The sequence below is a fragment of the Xiphophorus maculatus genome, chromosome 13 (assembly GCF_002775205.1).
Source record: "Xiphophorus maculatus strain JP 163 A chromosome 13, X_maculatus-5.0-male, whole genome shotgun sequence".
Taxonomy (NCBI): Eukaryota; Metazoa; Chordata; class Actinopteri; order Cyprinodontiformes; family Poeciliidae; genus Xiphophorus; species Xiphophorus maculatus.
The window spans coordinates 14,582,553-14,610,033 of NC_036455.1; the positions used below are offsets into that span (position 1 = coordinate 14,582,553).

At 46.1% G+C, this 27,481-nt stretch overlaps 1 protein-coding gene across 3 annotated transcripts; it reads right to left on the minus strand.

The window, feature by feature from the left end:
* Positions 1 to 742: 742 nt before the first annotated feature.
* On the minus strand, positions 743 to 27,481 carry LOC102217307 (exostosin-1c). Of its 3 annotated transcripts, none has more exons than XM_023344949.1 (12): positions 26,966 to 27,481; positions 21,012 to 22,163; positions 8,014 to 8,107; positions 6,187 to 6,294; positions 4,238 to 4,357; positions 4,019 to 4,151; positions 3,180 to 3,298; positions 2,786 to 2,881; positions 2,633 to 2,719; positions 2,408 to 2,568; positions 1,277 to 1,451; positions 743 to 1,215 (listed from the first exon to the last, which is right to left on the minus strand). In XM_023344949.1, the coding sequence occupies exons 2-12, from the start codon at positions 21,956 to 21,958 to the stop codon at positions 1,030 to 1,032; spliced, it is 2,226 nt and encodes a 741-aa protein (XP_023200717.1). In that variant the 5' UTR covers positions 21,959 to 22,163; positions 26,966 to 27,481; the 3' UTR covers positions 743 to 1,029. The 3 variants fall into 3 exon arrangements, with proteins under 3 accessions (XP_023200717.1, XP_014329726.1, XP_005813424.1); XM_005813367.2 differs by having other exon boundaries at positions 744 to 1,215; positions 1,277 to 1,448; positions 26,966 to 27,479; XM_014474240.2 differs by having other exon boundaries at positions 1,277 to 1,448; positions 2,633 to 2,881.

The window sequence follows — 27,481 nt, forward strand, 5'->3', positions numbered from 1 at the left end:
CTCAGTGGGTCGTTTCAACAATAATAATTTTAATATAATTAATTTCATTATTTAATGTGACACTGACGTGGGCTACTGTTTGTAAAGTTAGTCAAAGAATTCATGTAAAATTTTGGGTTATTTAGTTTTCAATTTCATTCATTCAGTTTTCATTCATTGTTGATTTTAAACTAATTTCAAGGTGAATATTCAGTTTATAGATAGGAAATCTAAATATTCAGCCTACAACACATATTTAGCTAACTAAATAATTAGTTCCAAGCTAAATGTTTAGTTTACAAATTATTAGGCTAAATGTTTAGTTTGTAGCCAACTATTCAGAGCTAAGTATTTAGCTTCAAATTAAATATTTAATTTGTTAATGAAATGGATCGAAACTAATAATTTAATGTAAAACACGGTAAATAAATGAGGGTTTTTCTCTCTGACGCCCTGAATGACCCCGATTATTGCTGTTAATTCAAAAACTGGCCTCAGATCTGGATCTGAGGCCAGTTTATGAATCCAGATTCAACCCAGATTCATAAACTGGCCTCAGATCCAGTTTATGAACTGAACCCTCTAGAACCCGGCTGAGCTTCGTATTCCAAGAAGCTGTTTGCTTGTTTTGATCTAATCACAGATTGTGCAGAAATAAAGACATTTTTATCTGTTTATCCTGAGAGGCTTCTTATTGGACTCTGGTTAGAACCAGAACCCGAACACTTCCTGTTCTGTTTGGAACAGAAACCCAGATCACAAAACCGGACCTGCATTTAGAACCGCTTTATTGGTTCTGATAGAAATCATTTTATTGTTTGACAACATTTCCCTGTGAAATAATCAGTTCATTATTATCAACGGCTCCTGCAAAGTTCTGCTGTGGGCTGAGCAGAACCGGTACCGGTCCCTCTGGCGTTCTGTCACCGTCCATCAGAGAAAGTCTTTCACCGTCCACAAGGACTCCTCTATCCATCCAAAACCGCCAGGACCGGTCCGCATGGAGGACTGGACCTGTGCTCATCAGGTCGGTCCGGTCCGGTCCGGCGGCTACGCCCGCTCCAGGTCCTTGTACTTCTTCCGGAGGACGGACACCTGGTCCTTGAAGAGGACGGGGTCCAGGCGGAGCTGGGAGTGGACCAGCGGCATGTAGCCGAACCAGCTGGCGAACGTGTTGACGCACTCCTGCCTCTGGGTGAAGTGCTCCGGGTTGGCCCAGGGGGCGCTCTTCGTGCCCTGGGGGGACGGGACGCGTCAGAGACATTCAGACAACCTGTCCACGTTCAGGAGGACGTACCTGAGGAGGCGGGACTTCCTTGTACTGCTTCCTCTGAGCCACTTTAACAGGCGGCAGGTGAGTCGCCGCCGACACCAGGAAGTTCATCAGGATGTCCTCGCAGTTGGACGTCCGGTCCACCAGCGTCCGCAGGGACTGGGGCAGGTAGTGGGAGAACAGGAAGTTGTAGTACCTGCTGGGTCACGCCCACAGGAAGTCAGAGCATTAATAAAAACTAGAGACGGGATTAAAATGTTTCATGGAATTAACAACAGAGTCTGGATTTAATATTAATTTAATTGTCAAAATAAGCAACATTTTAATTCAAAAACCATTTTTGCAGCTAAATAATTGAATAAATAGACACATAAGATAAAAAATGAAAAAAATATCGTTTTTAATGTTATCCAGGTTCTTCAACCATCAGATTGGAGCTTTCATGGATCTTCTCCAGAAATGTGGACGCTAGCTTAGCTGCTACATGTTTAGCATTGAGATGTTAATTTAGGCTACCATTGTTTCACGGATGAGCTAACTCCTTTTAGCACAACTTGAACACAACAACAGCCTTTTCCAGCGTCCAATCAGATCATTTAGAACCAGAAACTTAGCAGGTCAATAAAACTTTTCTGAAGAATATTTAACTCTGGAACCAGAAACGCATCAGGTTCTGGAAATCAACTTTGCATGGAAATAAAGGTGATGAATTGCATTAAAATTGCAATTAGTAAATGAAAATTAACACAGTGAAGTCCCAGCATTAAATAAAACATGATGTGTTTAATATTCATATAATCAGACTTAAATCTTTTGAAATAATTCTGATGTTCATGTCCATCAGAAATAGAGATGATTTTTAGGGTCAAGATTTGAATCAGAAATGATTTTAAAGTCAGAAAAAAGAGGAAAAGAGTAAGCAAATCAAATATTTATCTAAAACAATTTCACTCAGTTTATATTTAGCCAAAAATAGATTTATGCATCCTGAACAAACTGTGTTCAGTATCAGGTTAGCTTGTCTGCGTAATGCAAAGCAAACATTTAAAAATCGATTTTTGAATCCATTCAGGATCCTCAGGACCAGAAATCGATTTCTGTCTGTCCAGAATGGTTCCGGTTCCGATCGGACCCAGACCGTCTGATGAAGCGGACCTGTGGTAGAAGGCGGCGCCGGTCAAGACGATGGAGTACTCATTGGTCCATTTGGACGTGTAGCCCCAGGCGTGTTTCAGCGGGTCCCAGAAGTGGCTCCGGGGCGGATAGCCGACGATCCGGTCCGGGAAGCTGCGCCACACCAGGAAGGCGAAGTTCACCTGCAGAGAGGAGGCTGTCAGGCTGGGAGTGTGTGTGAGAGTGTGTGTGTCCAACTCCTCACACCTCGCTGGTCAGCAGCACCGTGTCCTCGTCCAGGCTCAGCACCGCCTCCGTTTCTATGGCAACGTGAGGCAGGAAGCGGCTGGTGGTCTGAGAGGAGAAGAGCTGGTGAGACGCAGCTGTGAAACAAACAGGAAGTGACATCACGGCTCTCACCTTCCTCCTGCTGTCCGTGACGACGAGGGGGACGGGCATGGGCGGCCATTTGCTGCGGCTGGGCGGCGGCTTCTCGCTGTTCCACAGGATGATGATCTGGAAGCAGAGACCGGATCAGCACCAGAACCTCTAGAACCCGGCTGAGGTCCAGCTGGGACTGGTTCAGGATTCACTCTGGAGGAGGAACCAGTTCCAGAACCGATTCTGACCAACTGGATCCGATCATCAGAGGATGAATGGAGATCTGCTGATCTTCTCAGGGCGACCCACAGGGGGCGCCGTCTGAGAAACTGTTCAGTTATTTATCCTGAGCTTCATTCTCAGTTACTGTCACCATGTTGTTCATTAATTCAACAAACATTAGCCCACTCTTTAGCCGGGTCCGTTTCTTTACCTGTGAGCAGTACTTGGACCTGGAGACCACCTGGAGCAGCTTCATGATTGGCTGAGACTGGGAGACGAGTGGCGAGACGGCGTGGATGACGGCGGTGAACTCGTGGCCAGGACTGACACCTGGTGCGGTCCAGAACAGAGAAGACGGATCAGTGGGTCCGAACCAATCGGAACCAACTAATGAGCCAACAACAGGCTGGGTCAGGGTCAGAACCACAGCTAAAAGTGCTTCAAAAGTCTTTTATTCATATATCTACAATTAACGCCTTAAAATGTCTAAAATTCATTTTAAAAAGTAAGTTGGCTTTAAACGCAGGACTCAGAATTTGGTCTAGCTGGACCAAATTCATAGAATACCTGATATTTAATGATATTTAATCATATTTAATCATATTTAATGATATTTAATCATATTTAATAATATTTAATCTCATATAATCTATGTTTTTTTTTCTCGTGGGATTTTTCTGCCAAGCAAAAGTTTGAGTCACACCAGAAATCTTTATTTCATTCTGTGACTCCCTGCTAATACCCATGCTAGCTCGCTAGTTAGCTTGTTTGTGTCTATCGTGGGTAAGTGAAATTTTATCAGTTGGATGAAGTTTGAACATTTCTTTAGTCTTAAATTTCTTTTGATAAAAGTCTTAAGCTTGAGTTGCTGAAACCTGCAGACCCGGCAGTCCAAACCGCTCAGGTTCTCCTCCCAAAAGCAGAACCAACATTAACCTTCAATCCAAAAATAACTTTGTTTTAGGAAGTGAAACTGAAAGAGGGCCGTGGTTTGAGGAGGTTCCAGGCCCGGTTCCCTGGTCCCGGCCCGGTTCCCAAGTGTGTGCGTACCGAGTCCCAGGTAGTAGAAGGGGAAGTGCGCCAGGTGAGTGGAGAACTCTGGGAGAACCAGCAGGCCTCCTGGCAGGGAGTTCCACATGTATCTGTTCCTGGAGACGTGGGAGAAGACCCGGTCCTTGATGATCTGAGCAGAAACAGGAAGTAGTTTTATCTCAGCAGGAAGCCCTACATCAGACCCAGCAGAACCAGCCCGGATGACTCTGGACTCACTTCCAGGGTGGTGAGGACAATCTTGTCCACAGAGGAAAAGTAGGCGTCCCACAACATCTGGGTCCGCTGACGGAGCTGCAGGACTCGCTTGTTAGGTACGGCGCGCACGGTGGACGGCACCTGGAGACGGCAGGAGGAGAAGGAGAGTCAGAGGAAGACTCTCTGTCTTTCAGACATGTTCAGGGTGGACAGGAGCGCCGACACCAGAACCAGAACCTGGACCCAGGGCTGAACATGGAGGCTAATTTAGATGGATTCTGCCTTCAGGAAGATAATTAGATCTCTGTCCCCACGAAACATCGGACTCGGCGCCGGCTCCGGTTCTGTTTGGATAATTCGAGCTTCATTAGAGGAACCCGTTGATTTCCTGTCCGCTCCGAGGCTCGCAGGAAGTTTGGCTCAGCACTAATCTGAGGGTTCTGGTTCTGAAGAAAATGTTTCTACTCTTTATTGAATTAGAAAAAGAGACTTTTTAAACTCATTTTAAATATTTTTTTATTTTGCGTTGCACGCCTTGACTAAACGATCGTACCGATTAGCCATAAAATGCTAACAGACTCTTGTCTGAATAATTAGCGTTAATTCACCGAACGCCTTATTAAAAATCTTACCCAGGTCTGACACCTTAACACATTCTGTTGAAATTATTGATACAAATGATAATGTCATTTTCAGACCATTTTTACCAAATATAATAATAATGGCACAAGAATGTGAGAACATCCAATAAAACTTTAGTTTCTAAAGAGTATTTCAGCATTTTAAATAAAACAAAACAACAATAATGAAAATGGATTATGAAGTCTCTGTAACCAAAATTGTATTTAAAACGATAATCAGCTCAGACTGGGAAAACAGGCTAACGGGGCAGTTAGCGCTAACTAGCTGCTACGTAGCAGCTGTCAAAGGTTTGCGGTGTTTTTCAAAATGGCGGCTTTTATTACAGGAGACTGTTTCTTTAATGCTTGTTGTCTAAATGGAAATGATCAATTTAATTGATCTTGGCATTAATTGATTTATTGATTGCTTACTGTTACAGAGTTGGTCCTACAGTTTAATGACAACGTTTCTTTTTTTTCAAAATAACTTCAGATATTATCACTAAAATAGTTAACTGTCTTTTGAGCAACTTTTCTGGGCTCCTGTGAAAGTTGATCAATATTTCTGATGGGAAACAAACTGGCTCTGATGCCATGCACCATAAAATTGTACAAATTGGAATTATGAAAATAAATTTGCTTAATGTAACACACCGAATTTGATTATAGATAAATAAATAAAATAAAGATACATTTTTACGCTGGGGTTTTTTTTGGTTTGGTTGGTTTTTTGGTTTATTTTGTAAAACTGCAGAGAAATTTAACGAGTCACATGATGAACAACAGGATGTTACTACTGGCAGAAAAGAAGAAGACAGGAAGTGGTAGGAGGCTGATGGCGCGGCATGATTTTTAGTGACTGAACAAACTTTATTCTTTTGTATTACTGTAAAACTGTGTTTTATCAACATTATCTGAATATTGAAAAAGTTTTGTGAACATTTGTTCTAACTCGTCTCTTTTTTCAGACCCATTCCTGTTTTGTCTGATTCCTGAAACTCAACTGAATGAGGTTCAGAGTCTGATCTTTATTTTCATTGGTTAACAAGAAACCAATCAGAAACAAGCGTCACTTAAATGTCAAACTATCTGACTGATTATTGATTTAATCCCAGAAGCATGTCAAGTCTGTTCCAGTGGACATTTAATCTGAGGGGTTCAACTTCTACAGGCGGGTTTGTTTTAATCTCAGTCAACTTTGATTGAACCAGCAAACCTTGGCTCCCACTCTGCAGAAGTGTGTGTAGGCGTGTGTGTGTGTGTGTGTGTGTGTGTGTGTGTGTGTGTGTGTGTGTGTGTGGGTGGGTGGGTGTGTGTGTGTGTGTGTGTGTGTGTGTGTGTGTGTGTTACCTGCAGCAGCAGCCGCTCGTCTCCCTCGATGACGGCCTGGTTCCACTGGATGACATCAGAGAAGGGAAGCTCCCAGCCGTTACTGAGCAGGACGGGGATGCAGGCCGCCTGGACACACACACACACACGCACACACGCACACACGCACACACGCACACGCACACACACCCACCCACCCACACACACGCACACACGCACACACGCACACACACACACACACACACACACACACACAGTTTGGGTGAGGCCAGCTTTCCTCTGCAGTGACTTAGTGGGAGCTGAGACCGACTCTGAGGCTAAAGCAGAACAGAACCGGTCTGGTTCTGGAGTTCCCGTCCTCTGAGTTCTGCGGACCGGACCTTGCTGTTCCCCATGAGCCCAGCAGGGGGCAGCAGCAGCGACTGGAAGGGAAAACCTGCTGCTGGAGGGAATTAGGATGCAGCTGGGATGAACCGGGTTCTGTGGTTCTGGACTTGTTTCAGCGAGGCTCCGTGAGGGGAGATCCAAACACCCTGGAGCTGGGGGAAAGTTTCTGACCACAGCTCTACTCTGGGTCCGACTGGCACCGAACCCAACACGCCAGGCTGGACCCTGAAAGGGTGACAGGAAGTAGAAACAGAGGCTTCCTGCTGCTGACTGGTCGGTTCTCTGGAACCGGGCCCAGTGTTTCCAGAACCGTCTGGGTCCATGTTGCAGGGCAGAACTATGTGCCTCAGACGGCCCCGTCTGCCCGGCCGGAACATGATGGACGACTTAATGGACCGTCTGAGGCTAAGGGGCTGAAAGCGGGCCGGGCCGAGTCAGAACCGGAGCACTCAGCAGGAAACAGGAAACACTCAGACGGATCAATGCACTAACTCAGCTGCTTCCTGTCGGCCCGGTCCGATAAACCCAGAGATAATTCAGTAAAATCTCCACATACAAGAACCCGACCTGGTTCAGACGGCGCTTAATTTAAAAATTTAATTAAATTAAAAACATTAGCGACTTAAAACTTCAACATATCATCAGGGAAAATTTATTTCTGCACTAAATTGTCCATCATTTATCTCTGGTGTCAAATCATATAATAGACATAATATTTACTCAATTTTTCTGATTACTCAAGATGGCCGCCATGGTTGTCAAGGGAAATTTATTGTTGTTATAAAATAGCCAATTAAATAAATGTTTTTGGTATCAAATCATAAACTACACATTTGGAACCATAGAAATCATATTTTATTTTCTTGATCTTCTTTTCGTGATGGACATTTTTCAAAATGGCTGCCATTGTGTAGAATAAATGTTTACACTGAAATCATCAGGAGTTATTAGCCACAGATAACCAAAATGTTATGATCATTAGCCACAACAACCTAAACAACAATCTTAGCTCTGCTAGTGCTAAAACACTAAACACATTAAGAAATTAGCAGAAGCTAACGCTAACCATTAAGACGTCTGTCTCTCAGCTCCTTCCTGTTGACGTTTGGTTTGAGACTCACTGACAACAAAGTCCTCAGTTTCAGGTTTTGCTCCATGTTACTATTTTAAAGTTGTGTGATCAGGATGACTAAAGTGTCAAACATGATGTGACATAAAGATCATCTGTCATAAAAACTGGCAACATTTTATGGCAATAATTGGCTAAAAGGTTCAAAACGGCGGCCATCTTGAAAAATGGACTCCACAAATCTGATCTTTATGAAGAACAAATGTTTCCTATAAACTATGTAGGGACAGTAAACATGTGGGAGAGGAGACCAGAACAGAAGCACAGTGGTGGCAGCATCATGCTGTGGGATCACGGATGGAGGGAAGAAAACTGACGAGCCGATCCGTTACCTGCAGCGACTCCAGGAAGCGGAAAGAGCCGAGGCGGCGGCCCCGAGGAACCAGGCAGAAGGTGGAGTTATGGAGCAACTCCTGGTAGTCGAACCTGCAACACAGGAGCAACATGGAGGAGCTCAGCAACATGAAGGAGCAACGTGGAGCAGCAACATGGAGCTCAGCAACATTGAGCTCAGCAACATGAAGGAGCAACATGAAGGAGCTCAGCAACGCAGCAGAACATCTGAAAATTGTGATCCATCATTCTAAGAGCTGCTGCTCAGAGCGACGCCGGTAGAAACATTAAAGGGTTAACGGAGGAGCCATGTTGGGACGACTTCCTGGAGGCGGAGCTTCAGACAGAGCAGGAGCTTCTTAAAGAGACAGAGGCCCAATTTCAAGGCGTTAAATTAGGAAGCAAAATGTAAGTAATTTTTTAAAATATGAAATGTTTTTATAACTGAATGTCAGTGAACCGATCCGGACCAGAACCTCACAGAACCGGGCTGAGATGGTCAGACTGAAGGATAATTCAGTTAAAAACAGCAGAAATTCTGTTTTTAACTGAATTATCCAGATCCAGAAATATGTCTGGGTCCAAATGGCGAGTCGCTCAGTAAATCCAGTTCTGCAGCTGCCAGTCAGAGGAAGAAAGAATCCAGGAACCGGGTCAGAACCGAGACCACCCCCTCTTCCTCCTCCTCCTCAGCGCCGCTCCGGCGTGCAGCTTGTTGTTTCTGGACGGCTGCATGGTGAACACAAATACCCGGACCGCAGCCCAGCCTGTCATTAGAGGGCCACGGCCCGACCCGGCCCAGCCCGTTAGCAGAACCTTCTCGGTTCCGCCTTGCATTAAACACAGAGCGGTGTAATCTGAACATGACCCCGCGGCAGCTGATCCGCTAACACCGGTTCTCCTGCCTCCATCAGGTGAAGAGAAACGGCAGATTTGTGTTTTTAATCAGGAGTTACATAAAATGTTTCAGCTTTAATTCGGATTAAACCACATTAATAAAACATCAGGCTGGTTCCTCTGCAAGGATTTAACTCATCTGCCACGAATCCAGCCGACCTGCAGAACCACAGGCCTCATCTGGGCTCTGCAGGGGATTTTATACCGGCGGCCATTTGTAAAGTTAAAAATATCAGCAATAATCTGGATTATTTAGTCCATAAGAGAAAAAATAGGAGTTAGTTCATTTTTCAAAATCTCATTTTCACCAGTTTGCAGCTAAGTTCCAAACTAAATATTTAGATCACAGCTAGCAAGGTTAGAGATTAAATGTTTAGCTTCAACCCAAATATTTAATTTGAAGCTAGCTAGTTAGCTTCAAACTAAATATTTAGCCAGCTAACTAAATATGTTGTTTGTAAACCAAATATCCACCTTGTGTACTCGGTATTTAGCTTGTTAGCTAAACATTTAGATCAAAACTAGCTAATTTTTTAGCTAACAAAACAAAACATTTAGCTACCTAACTAAACATTTAGTTTGTGAACTAAATATTTAGTTTCTAAGCTCAGTATTTAGTTTGATAGCTAGATATTTAGCTCTGAACTAGCTATATTTTTAGTTTTCAGCCTAAACATTTAGTTTTTTAATTTATATGTAGCTAACTAAATACTGAATATGTTAATTCAATATTTAGCTTCACACTAAATGTTTAGTTTGAAACAGTGTGTAACTGAACGACCAGTGAAAGGTGAGCTGCTTCCTTTTCTCTCAGGTTATTTCTGATGTTTTCTGGCCGTTTTGTTTGATGCTAAGTTTAGCAGCAGGAGCTCAGCTGGACATGACGGGAATCCGTGTCCTGTTGTCCTGCAGCGACCTGGACCCGCCCACCGGTTCTGATTGGACACAATAATCAGATGTTACTGGGGGAATGGGCCCATCAGAACCAGCCAGGTCAGGCCCCCAGGTGCGCCGCCTCCTTTCAGTCTGAACAACGGGCAGGTTGGCGCCGATCCGTTAGCGCTGACCCGCCTGCCGGGGCCCATTCAGGGCCCCACAAAGGCACCGGCCCTCGTCAAACACTCCGACCCAAAACAACACGGCTTCATGGAGCAGCTTTACACATCCAGCGTAACACCGGGACCGCTGAGGCCGACCAGAACCAGAACCCATGTCTGTGTGTGCGTTTGTTTCTAATACCTTGTGGGGACCATTTTCCTGACATATAGTACGTTGTGGGGACCGAAGCCTGGTGTGTGTGTGTGTGTGTGTGTGTGTGCGTGCGTGTGTGTGTGTGTGTGTGTGTGTGTGTGTGTGTGTGTGTGTGTGTGTGTGTGTGTGTGCGTGTGTGTGTGTGTGTGTGAGACATGGAGCAGCCTGACCCCTGGTTATCTGTGAGGCGTTTCTGGAATGTTGGGAGTTTCTCATGAATCTCCGTCTCTCTGTGTGTCTCCAGCTGGAAAGTTTGGGAAGGCGTTTGGGTCACGCTGGACATGACCTTTGACACCGGGGTGTAAACTCCTGCTGGACCCCGGCCCGGCGGAACTCCGTCCCTCCGCTTTAATCCCAGCTGAGCCTGCTGGCGGCAGAGCTTCATTCCCAGCTGGCTCCTCGGAATAGAAACGGCAGCGATGGAGACCAGGACGCCCCTCCCCAACCTGCTGCTGAGGACATGGACACAGGGGACACGTCCCCCTCCGATGGACTTGCCATCATCTTCATCAGCATCAGACTGAATTGAAGGCTGGTAGTTCAGTTGACCCGGTTCTGCTGCGGTTCTTCCAGAGTCAAACCAACCAAACGATGTCAGAAACTTTTATAGTTTCAGGCTGAAGGAACATTTTGGTCTCTACTAAATCAACTCGTCTATTTTTCTTTAATTATGCTTCTGAACTACAAACAGCCTGAAATGTGACCAAAGACTGAAGAATCGTAGTAAATAAAAACTTTTTTTGGATTTCTACAACTGGGAAACTTTTCATCCTGTAAAGTCGAAACGTTCAAACAGCTTCAACCTTCATTAGGATGAACAAAGAAAATCACAACAAAGAGCAAAAAGAAAGATTTTCATGTCAGGTTGTTTAGATGTTTGTTAAACGGAACAGTTTTCCTGGCGTGTCGGCGTCTAACTGGTACCGTTTGGTAACTGGACCCGTCAGAACGTCTCAGTGTCTGCAGCTGGAAGACGCAGCAGAGATCTTTTATCCTGAAGAGGAACCACTCTGCAGTGAAACATGACACCAGCAGTCCGCTGCACAGAGGCGCTGGTTGAGCTCCGGAACCGGGTCGGGCCGATCCGCCCTGAGCGGCGCCGGGGAGAGGGACACAGAGCAGGCAGTGTGCTGGGCCTGGCCCGGGTCCAGAAACTCTCCAGAACATTCCTGAGAGAGACGGACGCCTGGCAGCCAGAGGGTTCTGGTAAACAAGCTGAACAACAGCTGAGAGCAGGAGGAGGCCCGGTTCTGGAGCAGGACAACCCGATCCAGCAATTTACACAAAATTAATGCTCAGAGAACGGAACGATTAATCGGTTATTCTGACGATTAATCGTTTATTCTGACGATTAATCGGTTATTCTGACGAAAAACTGCAGATTCTTCATCAAAGCCTTTTTGCACAATATTAGAAATACATAAAAATGCAAGTAAACAAATTATTTGTTTTAAATAATAAAATAAACATTTTATTTAGTGAACCTTTGATCACCTGCAGCTAAAAAATCCAAACATCATCATCCTGTGAAAATCTCAGGCCTTCCTGCTGGACATCAACACAGATCTAATCTGGTGATTAATCTCTTAGATTAGCAGATTATTAACTGGATGCAAAAGGTGATTAAGGGATGTGCTGTGGTGGCGCAGGGGTTAAGCACAACCCACATAAGGAGGCCTTGGTCCTCGACGTGGCTGTCGCAGGTTCGATTCCCGGCCTGGTGACCTTTGCCGCATGTCTTCCCCCTTCTCTCATTACCCACTTTCCTGTCAGTTAACTATCAAATAAAGGCCACTAGAGCCAATAAAAAAACCTTTAAAAAAAAAACAAAAAAAAAAAAAAAAAGGTGATTAATATGAGATTTTTACAGAATCTGAGTCAGGAGAAGCTGAACCCGCCTGTACTGAAGTTCTGGACAGAGACGTTTCTTTTACATCTTATGTGCAAAATGTTTTCATTTTTCTTCAGTTTTGGATTTCTGCAAATGGCCTTTTTTTTTTACAGGTAGTTAATTAATTGATTACTAAATTAGTTGACAATTATATTAAAAATCAATTAATTGTCTCTGTTGTTGTTCTGATCACCAGTCTGGAGCAGCAACACGTTGGTTCGCTCTGAACCGGCGCAGAAGCTCGCTAATGGGAGGCTGCACCTTTACGGTTGCAGCGGCGCGGCGCCGGCTCCTGACTGAAGCTGGTTTCTATTGATCTTCTGACGCCTCGGAGGCGAGAGAGAGCTGCAGGAGAATGTGCAGCTCTGCTGAGCGATCTGCTGCTTAAAGAGCCCAAACCTCCACTGGAATAAAAGCAGAGCTGCAGGAGACGTCCAGATTTTAAATCTGAATCAGCTGCTGCTAATCTGAGCTAACCTGCTAAAACCTGCTAAAACCTGCTAAAACCTGAGCTAACCTGTTAAAACCTGCTAACCTGCTAAAACCTGAGCTAACCTGCTAACCTGCTAAAACCTGAGCTAACCTGCTAAAACCTGCTAAAACCTGAGCTAACCTGCTAAAACCTGAGCTAACCTGCTAAAACCTGCTAAAACCTGAGCTAACCTGTTAAAACCTGCTAACCTGCTAAAACCTGAGCTAACCTGCTAAAACCTGAGCTAACCTGCTAAAACCTGCTAAAACCTGAGCTAACCTGCTAAAACCTGAGCTAACCTGCTAAAACCTGAGCTAACCTGGTAAAACCTGAGCTAACCTGCTAAAACCTGAGCTAACCTGCTAAAACCTGCTAAAACCTGAGCTAACCTGCTAAAACCTGAGCTAACCTGCTAAAACCTGAGCTAACCTGGTAAAACCTGAGCTAACCTGCTAAAACCTGAGCTAACCTGGTAAAACCTGAGCTAACCTACTAAAACCTGCTAACCTGCTAAAACCTAAGCTAACCTGCTAACCTACTAAAACCTGCTAACCTGCTAAAACCTGCTAACCAGATAAAACTCGAGGTCTGAGCAACACGTCTTCGTTTCTGCTTTTCTGTTTCCCTGTTTGTGTCTGACGGCCTCAGCTCTCTGCAGCCGGCTGGTTCTGGAATGATTCTTATTGGGCCGGCGCTGCTGGGGCGTGACATCATCATCACAGCTGCCCTCTGATTGGAGGAAAACCCACAGCTACAACACAGATTATGAAATGAATATACAGCGGCTAAAATCAGAACTAATATTTTATAGAAAACATGTTTTTAAAGGCTGTTGACACCAGATGTGGGTAAAAACTCAAGCAATCCAAATTAAGAATTTGAGTTTTATGCAATAATATGAAAAGATGCAGGGAAAAAGTATTGAACACAAGCAGACAGAGAAATCTATCAGCAGCTGCGTTTCCATCACAAATGTGAGTAAGTCTTTGGTAATTTTCTAGCCATGTCAAAAAACACAATTTGACAATTTAAGTGTTTAATAAACAATTAAAAACCATGTGAGAATAAATCTGTTTGAGCTATAAGTCATTAAAACCTTTCAGCGCCATCGTCAACCAACCACTTCCTGTTTCCTTTTCCTTTGGGGTTTGCGCCAGCGGCAACATCCGCTGGCTGATCATGTGACTCGTGATGCAAAGAATGTTTTCCATTAAGCAAATTTAATTTTAAAAAATCTAATTGGACCATCATATGCAATTTCACATTGTTCTTTCAGCAAATGGCCTTGTTAAGAGTCCCTAAGCTCCGGTTAACCCGATTATTTAATTAGTTTGCAGTTACTTCAGTAATCGATTAATCACAATTAATTCAACTAATTGTTTCATCCCCACTGGAATCCAAATGAAAATCTATGTAAAGAACTAAAAATCTGAGTTCAAAGAAGATTTAAAGTCGGTTTGTGAGGAAGAATGAAGCTGCCGTTACCAAAAAGCTTTGCTACAAATAGCAACACTCTGTTATTTATATTATCACACATAAGTTCATTTCTGAACTCATTTGTTTTGGTTTACTAACAAACACCTGGTGAAAATATCAGAAATGTTTTTACTTTGAACATTTTGACGTGTTGAATACTTATTTTCCTCTGCCGGTTTGTTTCTCAGAAGCTCACACATGCTCTCTAAACAAAGCGCTCCCACTTTTAGCTCTGGCAGCCGGCCTCAGCCCACACACACACACACACACACACAGAGGCAGCACCAGAACCAGAACCAGAACCAGGCGTGAAGTCAATTAGACACGCAGAGGAGAAAGGGAGCGTCTTTCCGCTGCGACACAATCAGCTACTGCAGCTCTGGAGAGAGAAGCTTTCTGCATCGCTAAACACACACACACACACCCACACACACACACACACACACACACTCCGGCCTGCATCCAAGCCGAGGAGCAGCCAGTATAAACCAGCCGATAAAATGAACAAACATGGAGTCAGTTTGCAGGAATCCTCAGGAAACCATGAAACGGTTCTGATCAAGAGATCCAGATGACCCAACCGGATCCAGCCAGACCCAACTGGACTCAACCGGACCAACCAGATCTAACCGGACCCAACCGGACCTAACCGGACGGGTCCAAACCAACCAGACAGTTTAAACAAAGTATTCCAGCCGTTTGATCGTCATATTTCATGGAAATACTGAAGAATATGAAGTGGTGTGTTTACAGGAGAGCTGCAGTTGCCATGGCGACCCCGCGGCTCATTTCATCCAATCAGAGGAAACATGTTGAAGATTTAAAAACCTGACTTTGTAGCCCAAGCTCTGAAGCTGCAGCTAACATTTACTAACCAATTATTCTGATGATTAATCAATTAAGTGGATAGAAAATCTCCCACATTCTGCAGATTTTATATTTAATCACCTAAACTTATTTTATTCCATATTGGAAATGCATCAGACATTAAAATAATAATAATAATAATGAAAATGTTTTAAATAATAAAATCAACATTTTGTTGCCTAAAAGTCAATAACAGCTTTTCTTTCGAGAACATTTGATCATTTGTAGCAAAAGATGAATCTGCAGCTAAAAACATCAACATGAGAAAAGTTCAGCTGATCATCAATACATCTGATCTGGTGATTAATTTATTGATTAACTGCAATACAATCAGCTACTGCAGCTCTGGTCAGGATTAACCGGCTGATAATTAAAGTGTTGAATAAATTTCTCTCCAGAACCTGAATCAGGTGGAGCTGAAAGAGATCTGGGTCCAACAGATTTACAGACAAAGAAGATTTTTGATCTTAAATGCAAAATGTTAATATTTTCTACATTTCTGGCTTCAATGCCGACTGGCTGAGTTGTTCGTTCAGAAAATGTTTCTTTGAAGTCTATATAATCCAGTTAACGATTAATCAGTTACTAAGTTAGTAGATGATTATTTCATTAACCGATTAATTGCGATTAATCACTTCAGTCCTATTATAATGATTTAATCGGTTCAGCTTCAGATGGAAAGTTTGCAGCCTGCTGCATGAGGCCAAGATAGTAGCGGAGGTTAGCTAAGGTTAGCGAAAGTTAGCAAAGGTTAGCGGAGGTTAGCAAACATTAGCGAATGTTCTGGAGGTTCGTCCAGAACCTCCAGTCTGGTTCTGATCTCCATCTGGTCGCTTTGTTCTTTGACCCAATTTCACTGAAAGAATGAAATACATTTGTTGCTTCAATTAAAGCCATAAAATCTCTGACTAACTGTAATAATTCGGACTGAAGCAGCATAATCCTCCGGATTATTGTGGATTATCTGTTTGTGATGCTGCTGTTAGACTGCATCCTGTTTCCTTCACTCTGAGCTCAGATCATCCTGTCAGTTTGATCCCAGTTAAGACATATCAAACTTTTACTCCTGACTCCTCATTGGGACCCTGAAGCCAGTTTCCATGACAACCACTGTGATGGTTAGGGACTAACTGACTGAATAAAGTCTGACTGTGGATGTTTTCTGGTGAAAACTCCTCAGCAACTCTTCATGTCATGATAAACAGGTTTTTGGTGTATTTAAACGTTTTACTGCTCAGCCTCAGAGCTGCAGAGAAAAAACTTCAGCTCCAGTAAATCCTGCCGCTTCCGTCTCCGGTTGTGTTTCCGTCTCTGCAGGGAGAAGCCGGCGGCAGCTGCAGCTCCTTTTCTCGCCGTATTCCACTGAAATGTGCCGTTTATGTTATATTTTTGTGGTTTCTCAGACATTGTTGGCGTTGGGTGCAGCAGGGCGGCGACACGCTGCGCTGCGTTTGATGCGTGTGTGCGGCCGCACTGGTGTTTCTGGGCAAGGATCCCGTCCAGATTCCAGGTTCTGGAAGGGTTAGAACCGGCTGCTGATGTGGCGTCTTTAACAGAACCGGGTCAGAAACGCTGCCGGGACGCTGGCAGGTCCAGAACCAGAAACACACAATCGGAGAAACATGTTCTACAGCTCTGAGCCGGATCAGGACAAATATGATTGGATACGTAATCAATTAGTAAACCAAATATTGATCATAGCTGGTTAAATATTTAGCTTACTGAAAATGTTTAGCATGATGCTAAATATTCAGTAAGGAGCTTGATGTTGACTTAGCTAGCAAAACATTTAGCTTGCTAACAAAGTGTTCAGGATTAATATACTAAATACATTTAGTTAATATACTATTTACTACTATACTAAATAATATAATATTTAGTTAATAAACTAAATACTTTGTCAGTAATCTAAATACTCAAATCTAAATATTTAGATTATAGCTAAATACTTTGCTTCAACCTACATATTTTGTAAAACAAATATTTAGCTTAGCTATCATAATACTTGCTAAGTGTTTAGACAGGATCTAAATATTCAGCTTCAAGCTTAATATTCTGTTGCTATGCTAAATATTTAGCTAAATCGTGCTTCAAACTAAATATTTATCTTGCTAACTATATATTTAATTTGAAACAGCAACATTTATAGATGAGTGAACAACATGGTGAAAATATGACTGAAAAATTAACTCCTGTATTTTTCTTTAACAGGCTAAATAATCCAAATTATTGCTGATAATTTCTGACTTTACAAACAGCACTCCATGCGCTCAGCAGTAAAGTTGTTTATTGAACTGCAACAAATAGAGGAGAAAACGGCTCCTGATGTTTTTGTCTAACTGGTGACCGTCTCCACCCAGAGGGGAGCACTGTTGCATGATGGGAGATAAAACAGAGGCGATGAAGGCAGAGCAGCGAGGAATCAAAGAGGCAGCAGCGGGACTCCAGGGGAGGTGAGATCCTCTAATTAAACAACAACACACGAGCAGCGAGTGTGACTGAACTGCCCAAGTCCTCAGAGCTCCCTGCTGAGCTCCAACAACACGCAGCATCCAATTACTGCTGAGCATCAGATCCCTGAAACTGGATCTGAGGGGTTCATTAGAGCAGCTCGCACCGCAAATATCCGACTGGATGGTCGTTAGCAGCGACCAGCGCAGCTGGAGGTCCGGTTCCGACCGGTTCCGACCGCACACATCAAACTGGTGGCACCAGGGAGCGCCGGAGAACGCTCTGATCGGTCCAAATGGAACCAGTGCAGAACTACTTACAGAACTTTGGATCCATTTGGATCAACCGCCCATTTTTACAGCCTTTACTGAAAAGAAATTATCATTTTTATGAGGTTTCTTTTACTGGTGTGTTTTTGGCCCAAATGACTTGCCATACAGATTAACACTGCAAAAACACAGAATCTTACCAAGTCATTTTTATCTAGTTTGTAGTGTAAACATTTTAGTGAACTATCTAACTTGTAAAAGTAATTTTTATCAATATATAGAAACTTAAGTCAATAATTCTTTAATATTGGTGAAAAGTTCCAGTTTCAGATTATTTCACTTATAATATGGAAAAATGTTTTAACTGAAATAAAGTGGAACTTTTTCATCAATATTAAGGAATTATTGACTTAAAACAAGCTCAGATTTATTACTTTAAAGATTTTAAGATTACTAACATATTTACACTAGCATGAAGACAAAAGTTATTTTGTCAGATTTCATGTCTGAACAGCAGAACCAGCCGGTCCGTCGGTACCAGACCAGGTCTGATCAGAATCGCTGGCGGCTCCAGGTCCGAGGCTGACAGCTGATTGGTCCGTTACCCAGGTGAAGCGGAACAGCCAATCAGAGGGCTGCGGTAAGCGGCTCAGAACGGGAGGCTTCACTTCCAGAGGGAGCGAAGAGGAAGCAGCTGGTGATGAAGGCCTGACGCCTGACCTCACTTCCTCCCGTTTCTGGGGAAACGCTCAGGTTTCCTCCTGACCGTCAGTCGGAACATTCTTCGTCTCAGAGCGGCCATGTTGAAATCTGCCTTTGATCTCCTGCGGAGGCCCGTTTATACCGCTGGTGATGAAACCGACCTGACGTTGTCATGACGACGCTTTTATCATTTCGCGTTATAAACAGGAACAGAAATCCTCCCTGGCTCTGATCAGGTTAGCTCCCAGCGCTAGCCTGACGCTCATCAGCACCAGGCTAGCGCTGGAGCTTTTAAAGATTTATTCCAACTGTTCTGTGTTGTAAAATCATGGGGGGGAAAATGGTGGACGTCTGTTTCCAGCTGAGATCTGCAGAAACAGGAGGAAACGTCAGAGAGCCGAGGCCCGCAGGGCGCCGGCGGGAAATAATCGGAGTTATTTAGCCTCTTAGAACCGACAGAAACCAGGAATTATTCCTAAAAGTCTGACTTCTACTCGTTTACAAATGTCACAGTTCAAAAGAAATATTCAGTTAGCCAGCTAAATAGGTAGCTAAAAATAATAATATTCTTTATTTTGTACAATTATTTTTATATTATCATTTATTATTGTATTTTTATTTGTTAGCGAACTAAACATTTAGCTTTCAACTAAATATTCTGCCAGAGCTAAATGCTCTATTTATTTATAATGAGAAATTAAATATGTATTCATTTTTATATAACTAAATATTTAGATTGGATCTAAATATTAGCTAACTACCTCTTTAGCCCTGAGCTAAATTTGTATCTTGCTGCTGGTTTGTGGGTCAGAGGTCACTGGGAACCTGCTAACCGCCGTGCTAACCGCCATGCTAACCGCCGTGCTAACCGCCGTGCTAACCGCCAGGCTGTCCAGGTTAAAGCAGAGACTGAGGAACGGAGAGGAAGTTGTGTTTCATCATCAGCCGCTGGTTTGTGGGTTCAGCAGCGTTTGTAGCTGAATGTTCAGATCATCCATCAGAGCGAAACCTGCAGGCGAGACGTTTCTGGAGCAACGCAGAGAATCTGAATCCTCCGAATGTTTCCCATTCATCAGGAAGAGGCCGCCATCTTTAAAGCTCAGCTTCATGAGTTATTCATCATCCTCTGCAGCGCTATCTGGGGCGCGCACACACACACACACATACACACACACACACTCTAACACACACAGAGAAACAAGGCAAACAGGAATCTAAAATTCTCCAGCATCCATCCATCCATCTGAAGGTCAAATCCGGGTCAGAACCTCCACCAGAATCTGATGTTTTATAATCATTCAGCCCATGAATTGCCCCCCACCGGGTAAATCCCAGTTTAGCCCCGTTACCCCCCGCCGTTAATACCCGATCCAGGAAGTTGTTCGGTTCGGTTCCCCTGCAGGGAGGAAGTGCCGCTGAGCAGCAGCCAATCAGAGCGCTCCGCTCACATCAAAGCTGCTGATATTAAATGGTTTTTCCTCTGGTCGGAGGAGCCTGGTGGTTCTGACCCGGTTTCTCTGAGTCGCTGGGCCCGGTCTAATCGTTGGAACGCTTCCTCTGCTAAGTGAGGATCCAGGGGTCAGAGGTCGCTGAGGTGTAACTAGCGGAGCTGCAGGTTTCCACTCCAGCAGATCCAGACAAAGAGTCGCGGCGGCTGCAGGGATTCCTGCTGTGATCGCATAAAGAGACTCGTCAACAGGGGGCGCTGCTGGGGGGCCACCGGGGGCCACAAGGGGCACTACAGGCAGCGCTGCTGGGGGGCCCCAGGGGGCCACATTGGCCTCATTATATTTAGTATTTTTCAGTCTGCAGCGTTTCTGTTTCTGACTTTCTCAATTTTTCCCTCTGATTTGCAGAATCTCATCGTTATAACTCTATGATTATCAGTCATAACCAGGCTGAGCAGAACCGAGCAGAACTGTGTCATGGATCTGAGCTGGTCGGGTTCTGTTGCTGCTCCTGCTGGTTCTGGACGTGTCGGGTCACCGGTGGTTCCGGTCCCTTCAGGTTAATCTGCTGGCAGCAGCTGCAGCCACTCATTAGCCTGAAGGGACCCAGTAAGAACCTCAGGCTGCACTGCGGGTCACTGGGACAGAACCAGAACCAGAACCAGGAGGAAGCTCTCCATGTTCATCCTCCATGTTTAATAAATCCACATCCTGTGAAAACCACTAATGATGGTCACTTGATGAATGGACTGGTGTCGGTTCTGGTTCTGATCCAGTTGATCACAATACTCTCTTAGAATGGCCTGGACATGTGGGTATCAGAGGAACAGAACTGGTTCCCATCTGTCCCACAGATCCCAGTTTGTTCATGTGGGTCAGGACCGGTTCTTTGATCAGAATTATGAAGTTAAATGGAATCATTTCAGATTTATTACAGTTTTCAACACTCAAAGATGCTTTACCATATTCATATTTATACACATAAATATGATTCCTATTGTAGAAATCAGCATGTGATAAATGTTCATGTTACTAACATGTTAATAATCTGTTATTAATCTACAGAATATTGTCAAAATTAGAAACATCCTGTCCAGGAGTGATGCTGGAAAACCAACCCCGCCCACGTAGCCATAACCCCGCCCACAGTTCCACAATCCCGCCCACTACCCCAGGCCCCGCCCCTAGCCCGGTCCCCGCCCCTACCCCAGTCCCCGCCCACTACACCAGTCCCCGCCCCTACCCCAGGCCCCGCCCCTAGCCCTGCCCTTACCTCTCATACTCCAGGTTATCATGGTCACATCGGGCGTCCTTGTGTTTCTCCCAGTCCTTCCCGTGGCGGCAGGTCGTCAGGGAAACGATGTCCTTCCCGTTGTGGATGTGATGCAGCGCGTTGCGGGTGTCGGAGCCGATGCCCGTCAGGTAGCGCTTCCCCTTGAACATGAGCAGGTACTTCCTGCGCGGCGGCGTGGTGTTCCTGAGCAGCCAGCCACGCTCGCCGCCTTTCTGCGGGTGATCTCTGGAGAAGAGCGGGATGGAGACGTCGAAGCCGGGCCGGAAGTGCTCCGTGTTCAGGCTGGCCTTGGCCAGGATGGCCTGGCCCACGTTGAAGCCCAGGTCCTCCGTGTAGTTGGGCCAGGTGCCGGAGTACAGGTTGAAGATGAGGTGGTTCCGCCCATCGTTCCAGGACGGGAAACTGCGGATGCGTTCATCCATGTTGGGGACGAACTGACCCGACAGCTGGTCCCGGTCCAGAGTGTCTATCCCCAGGACGAACAGGCAGGCCTCACGGGGGTCCGGCGTGTAGTAGCGCGACTCGGCGATGGAGGTCAGGATCTTCCTGTAGCTCTCCGACACGCGGTCGCCTTTCTCCGCCGGGTAGATGTAGACCCGGAAGCCTTCCCGCCCTCGGCGCCGGCACCGCGAGAAGTCGAAGCATGTGTCCATGCGGCAGCGGCTGTCCCTGTAGACGGTGGACCAGGCCTGCCGCCGTTGCCGTGGCGACTCGGCCGAGCCCGGGTCGGTCTGCAGCTCGTCCAGGTGGGCGTAGCGGGGCAGGTAGGCCCGGTCGGTCCAGTTGGGCCAGGGTCGCAGGACGTCCGAGCGGTGGTGCGTCAGCAGGCGCAGCAGGCGCAGCTGGACGCCGCCGCCGCAGTAGAACAGAACCAGCCAGCAGCAGGCGCACAGGCCCAGCAGGACATACTTCTTACGCGCCTGCATGGGGGCTCAGGCCCCCCACCGGGCCGGGGCGGGGCGGTCCGGACTCTAACAGCGGGGTCTGGGCCGGGGCGCTAACATGACAACCGTTGAGCCAGAACGATCCGATCTGAGGTTCTGATCCGCTCCTGCAGCCGTCCGTCCAGCCGCGCTCTGGCTGATGAAGGCCAGCTCCTCGCTCCGCCTCATGCTGACGGCGCGGCGCCACCTGGACAGGAGAGCAAACAGACCACATTACTGCACAACAAGGCTGCTGCTGTGTGCCTCCGCGGGCCGGGCCGGGCCGGGCCGCAGGCTGGACCCGCTCCAGCAGCAGAACTGGAACCACTTTGATTCTCTAATAGGATCCAGTTTGATTCAAACATCATAAACCAGAGCCTGCTGCCGGCAGGGCAACCAAACCACGACTGACACCACCCTCTGATAGAGGTGGAGCAACTTCCTGAGCAATTTCACCTTGATTTGTTAAAACATGTATTTACAAATACCAATATTTAGTTTGAAGCAGAGTTAATTAAATATTTAGCTTGTAACTAAAGATTTAGATCCAAGCTAAATATTTAGTTAGCTTAACCAAATAACCAAAGCTGCTGCTGCTGCTAACTTTTCACTGTAACTTTACCAGCAGCCCATAGTGAACATCAGTCGATAAAAGCCATGGAAACGGCTGGTTGCTAGGAAACGATGCGTGATGTCATCAACTGTATATGAATACAAACATTGTTTTCGTGTTCTGAAGTAAACATCCTCATCAGTTTAAATGTTGATGAGGATGGAGCAGCTCTGCAGGAGGCCTAAAACCTCAGCAGAGGTCATATCTGTCAGGGGTCAAAGGTCAGCGGGTCAGAACCAGAACCGACTGAACAGAGTGTACCACCCGGTCTTCAGAAACAACAGAAAACATAAGAAATAAAATGAGATATTTCAGAATTAGGTCCAACAAACGGAACCCCGATGGGTCCAAACAGGAAACAGGAAGGGAGGAAGTGGGACCGTCACACTGGGCCCCAGTTTACCGTTTAAAACCAGAAGAACCGGGTCGCTGTTGGCCAGAACAGAACCAGGTCTCTGTGAGTTTCAACGCTTCTTCTACGGTTCTTTATTTACACAAACTTTCCCCCCATTAACTGTGTGTGTGTGATCAGAACCAGAGAACAAACAGAGCTTCCTGTCTGAGCCTTCAGGTAATGACCTCTGCGCGTGTGTGTGTGTGTGTGTGTGTGTGTGTGTGTGTGTGTGTGTGTGTGTGTGTGTGTGTGGGTGTGGGTGTGTGTGTGTGTGGGTGTCTGCGTGTGTGTGTGTGTGTGTGTGTGTGTGTGTGTGTGTGTGTGTGTGTGGGTGTGTGTGTGTGTGTGGGTGTGTGCGTGTGTGTGTGTGTGTGGGTGTGTGTGTGTGTGGGTGTGTGTGTGTGTGTAGCTCCCCTCCTGCCAGCAGTCACACAAAGGCGGCTTTCAGGCCTCACCTTCCCATTCCTCCTACCTGCCCGGCCCGCTGGCGGCTCCACAAACAGAACTGGGTCGATAGGCGCCAGCAGAGAACACTCAGGTTTAACGGTCGACCCAATTCTACTGACCAACATTCTGACCCGGCTTCAGACCGCAGAACCAGAACATCTGGAATGTGGAGCAACAAGCTTCCATTCAGAACCACCAGGACTTTCCGGGGTTCAGTTCTAGAGGTTCTACAGGACAAACTGGGTCTTAGCAGATTCTACAGAGTTCTGGTTAAAGATGGAACCAACATGGATCAAAGGTCCAGTCACCTGTTCAACGTTGCTTCAGTCCAAATAGGTTCTGCTCAGCTCTGCTGTGTCTGGTTCCTCCATCTTGGTTTCCTCCATCTTGGTTTCCTCCATCTTGGTTTCCTCCATCTTGGATTCCTCCATCTTGGTTTCCTCCATCTTGGATTCCTCCATCTTGGTTTCCTCCATCTTGGATTCCTCCATCTTGGTTTCCTCCATCTTGGTTTCCTCCATCTTGGATTCCTCCATCTTGGTTTCCTCCATCTTGGATTCCTCCATCTTGGATTCCTCCATCTTGGATTCCTCCATCTTGGATTCCTCCATCTTGGTTTCCTCCATCTTGGATTCCTCCATCTTGGTTTCCTCCATCTTGGATTCCTCCATCTTGGATTCCTCCATCTTGGATTCCTCCATCTAGGTTTCCTCCATCTTGGTTTCCTCCATCTTGGTTTCCTCCATCTTGGATTCCTCCATCTTGGATTCCTCCATCTTGGTTTCCTCCATCTTGGATTCCTCCATCTTGGTTTCCTCCATCTTGGTTTCCTCCATCTTGGTTTCCTCCATCTAGGTTTCCTCCATCTTGGTTTCCTCCATCTTGGTTTCCTCCATCTTGGATTCCTCCATCTAGGTTTCCTCCATCTTGGATTCCTCCATCTTGGATTCCTCCATCTTGGATTCCTCCATCTAGGTTTCCTCCATCTTGGTTTCCTCCATCTTGGTTTCCTCCATCTTGGTTTCCTCCATCTAGGTTTCCTCCATCTTGGTTTCCTCCATCTTGGATTCCTCCATCTAGGTTTCCTCCATCTTGGTTTCCTCCATCTAGGTTTCCTCCATCTAGGTTTACTCCATCTTGGATTCCTCCATCTTGGATTCCTCCATCTTGGATTCCTCCATCTTGGTTTCCTCCATCTTGGTTTCCTCCATCTAGGTTTCCTCCATCTAGGTTTCCTCCATCTTGGATTCCTCCATCTTGGTTTTCTCCATCTTGGATTCCTCCATCTTGGTTTCCTCCATCTTGGTTTCCTCCATCTTGGTTTCCTCCATCTTGGATTCCTCCATCTAGGTTTCCTCCATCTTGGTTTCCTCCATCTTGGTTTCCTCCATCTTGGTTTCCTCCATCTTGGTTTCCTCCTTGGTTTTCATCCTCCATCCGTTCCCGTCTGCTAACCTCAGCCTCTTGGGAATAATATTTCTCTTCAGATGATTTGGGAATGACCTTTGACCTCTCACCTGCTTCTCTAAGGTCATTGCTGATGTCCTTCCATCGCGTCGCTGTGCTAACACCCTGGAGCTCCAGATATCGCTGTTTTTCCACTCACAGATTTTCTATTTCAGCTTCATGTTGATTCATGAATTTATCAGAATTCCCGCTGAAGGAAACCATCTGGTGTCTCCATCCCGTCCTCACATTCATGAGTCTCAGAAAGACCCGAGCGGCACGTTGTGCTGCTGCTCCAAAGGCTTCTGGATCAGCTTCTTTTGGACACTGGTTCTGGTTCTGGGTGAAGTCGGGTTAGAGTCCGTTTCCACCTCATCAATAATTCCTGCTGCAGCTGAAGAATTGATTTTCCTCCCTGCTGTTCTCCGCCTCCAGAGAATCGTTTGACTGGGTTTCAGTAATCAGATTACAGAGTCGGCCCAGGTGAAAACCTCAAGGACTTACAGGTTCTGGTCTCAGACAGGCAGCCTGGTACCCCGAGCAGAACCGGGTCAGAACCACATCACTCCTAATGATGACTCAAAACAGAAACTCTGATTTTAAACATGGAGTACCACAAGGATCGGTCCTTGGACCCATTTTTTCTCATGACATCCCATCATACTCCCCTCCAGGCTTTATTTGCCCCCCTCCAGGCTAAGCATAATTTATTTATTTAATCTAAAGTTTTTAGGCAACAGTGACAGTAAAGACAGTTTATGCTAGCTTTATAGTTGGCGCTTGCCCTCACGCTATTATTTTGAAATTATGCTGCCTGCTTGTACAAAGTTTTTTACCACAAGACCATGGCCTGGTGATCAGGACCAAAGCTGAAAACTGATGTGACATAAAGTTCATCCAAGTCATGGAAATGGGAAACATTTTATGGCAAGAATTGGTTTAAAAAGATCAACAACGGCGGCCATCTTGAAAAATGACCTTCCTGAAATTCAAGTGGCTGATAGGAATTTTTATGCTTGTATCAACAGTAAGGATTCTTACAGCAAAACGCTGATGGAGGCCAGTGTGTGTGTGTGTGTGTGTGTGTGTGTGCGTGTGTGTGTGTGTGTGTATTTTCTCTGGCTGCAGCAGATTAGTTCAGTTCAGATGAAAACACAGAGCTTGTGGTGAGGTGAGCGGCTCAGAGGAGCTAAAATTAAACGGGGACTCTGTCATTACAGCCCGACTGTTTGGACCGGTTCTGGTTGAATCGGGTCTGTTTGGACGGGTTCTGGATGGGCCGGTTCTGTATGTTTTCCATCCTGCTGTAAATGGGCCGAGCTCCATTATTTTAGATCAGGGCGTGAAAACTGTGCAGGTGGCGTCTGGTCCGGTCCGGTCCGGTCCGGTGATGGCAGCATCATGCTGGGGGCTGTGTGAAGGTGGAGAACCAGAGTCGGATCCAACTGGTTCTGGATTGGTTTTAGGATACATCCAACTGGACCGGTTCTGAACAGGCCCGGTTCCGGTCCAAAGACCTCAGATTCAGACCTCAGAGGTTCTAATTAAATGTTTTTATTTTCATCCAGAACCAGAGCTTCAGACCCGGATCAGATGTCCAGAACCAGAACCTCCTCAGGACCTGGAACATCAGGAAGAGATCCAGTTCATCAGAACCGGTTCTGATCCGCAGCTCTAACCTGAAAAAATCAATTTTTTCTCCTGGTCATTAAAGGCACCATCAGCCAGCACCTTTCTGGACCCGGTCAGGTTCAGTTCATCTTAAAGACCCGGTTCAGAAGGAACAGAACCACCTGGTCCTTGGCACCATTTTCTGGACCTGATGGCAACCTCAGTCCGCGGTGAGCAGAACCTCCAGAATCAGAACCTCCCGCCTCTAAGCTTCCCTTTAAAGTCCTGAAAAGTTCTGTTCTGGTCGGTCTGGATCCGTCAGAGCAGGAACCTGAGGAGGACCAGCATGCACTGGGGCCCACCGCGCGCTGTGTCAGAACCTCAGAACCTCAGGTGAGATGGACCGGACCTCAACAGACCAGAACCTCTCAGATCTGACACCACATTGGACCGGACCTCAACAGAACCGCAGCATTTAACCCGACAGAGCATGTCTTACCCGTGCCTGGTCCCGGTCCGAACTGTCCACCGATTAGCCGGTTTTCCTTTCCGAACCGGGGGTTTCGAGGAGGTTCTGAGGTCCAGAACCAGCGGAATTAAAACTCCCTGATAAACCGGGCCCGGCTCTCCAGGTCCTTCCGGCCCGGTTCGGTCCGGTCCGGTCCACCTCTCCTCACCGTCTCCGTTCAGCCTCCATCACCTGCTGACAAAGGTGCGCTGCTGGGCGCGCGCGCTGTGTTGTTGCTGCGGGTAGGAAGCAGCGAATCCGAACCGGAACCGAACCGATCAGCGCAGACAGGTCTGATCCGCGTGCACAGGAGCGCGAGCCTCCTCTTCCTCCTCTAGGATGAGAGTCCTCGCGTGCGTGGGCCGTGCTCCATCCTCATCCTCAGCCCCCGCTCTGACCCGCCCCCCCGGCCGCAGCTGATTGGTTCAGAGCAACACGCAACATCTGGACGTGACCTGCGCAACTGGAGGGTCACGCGCGGCCGTGGAGGGACGCGGAGACGCGTGA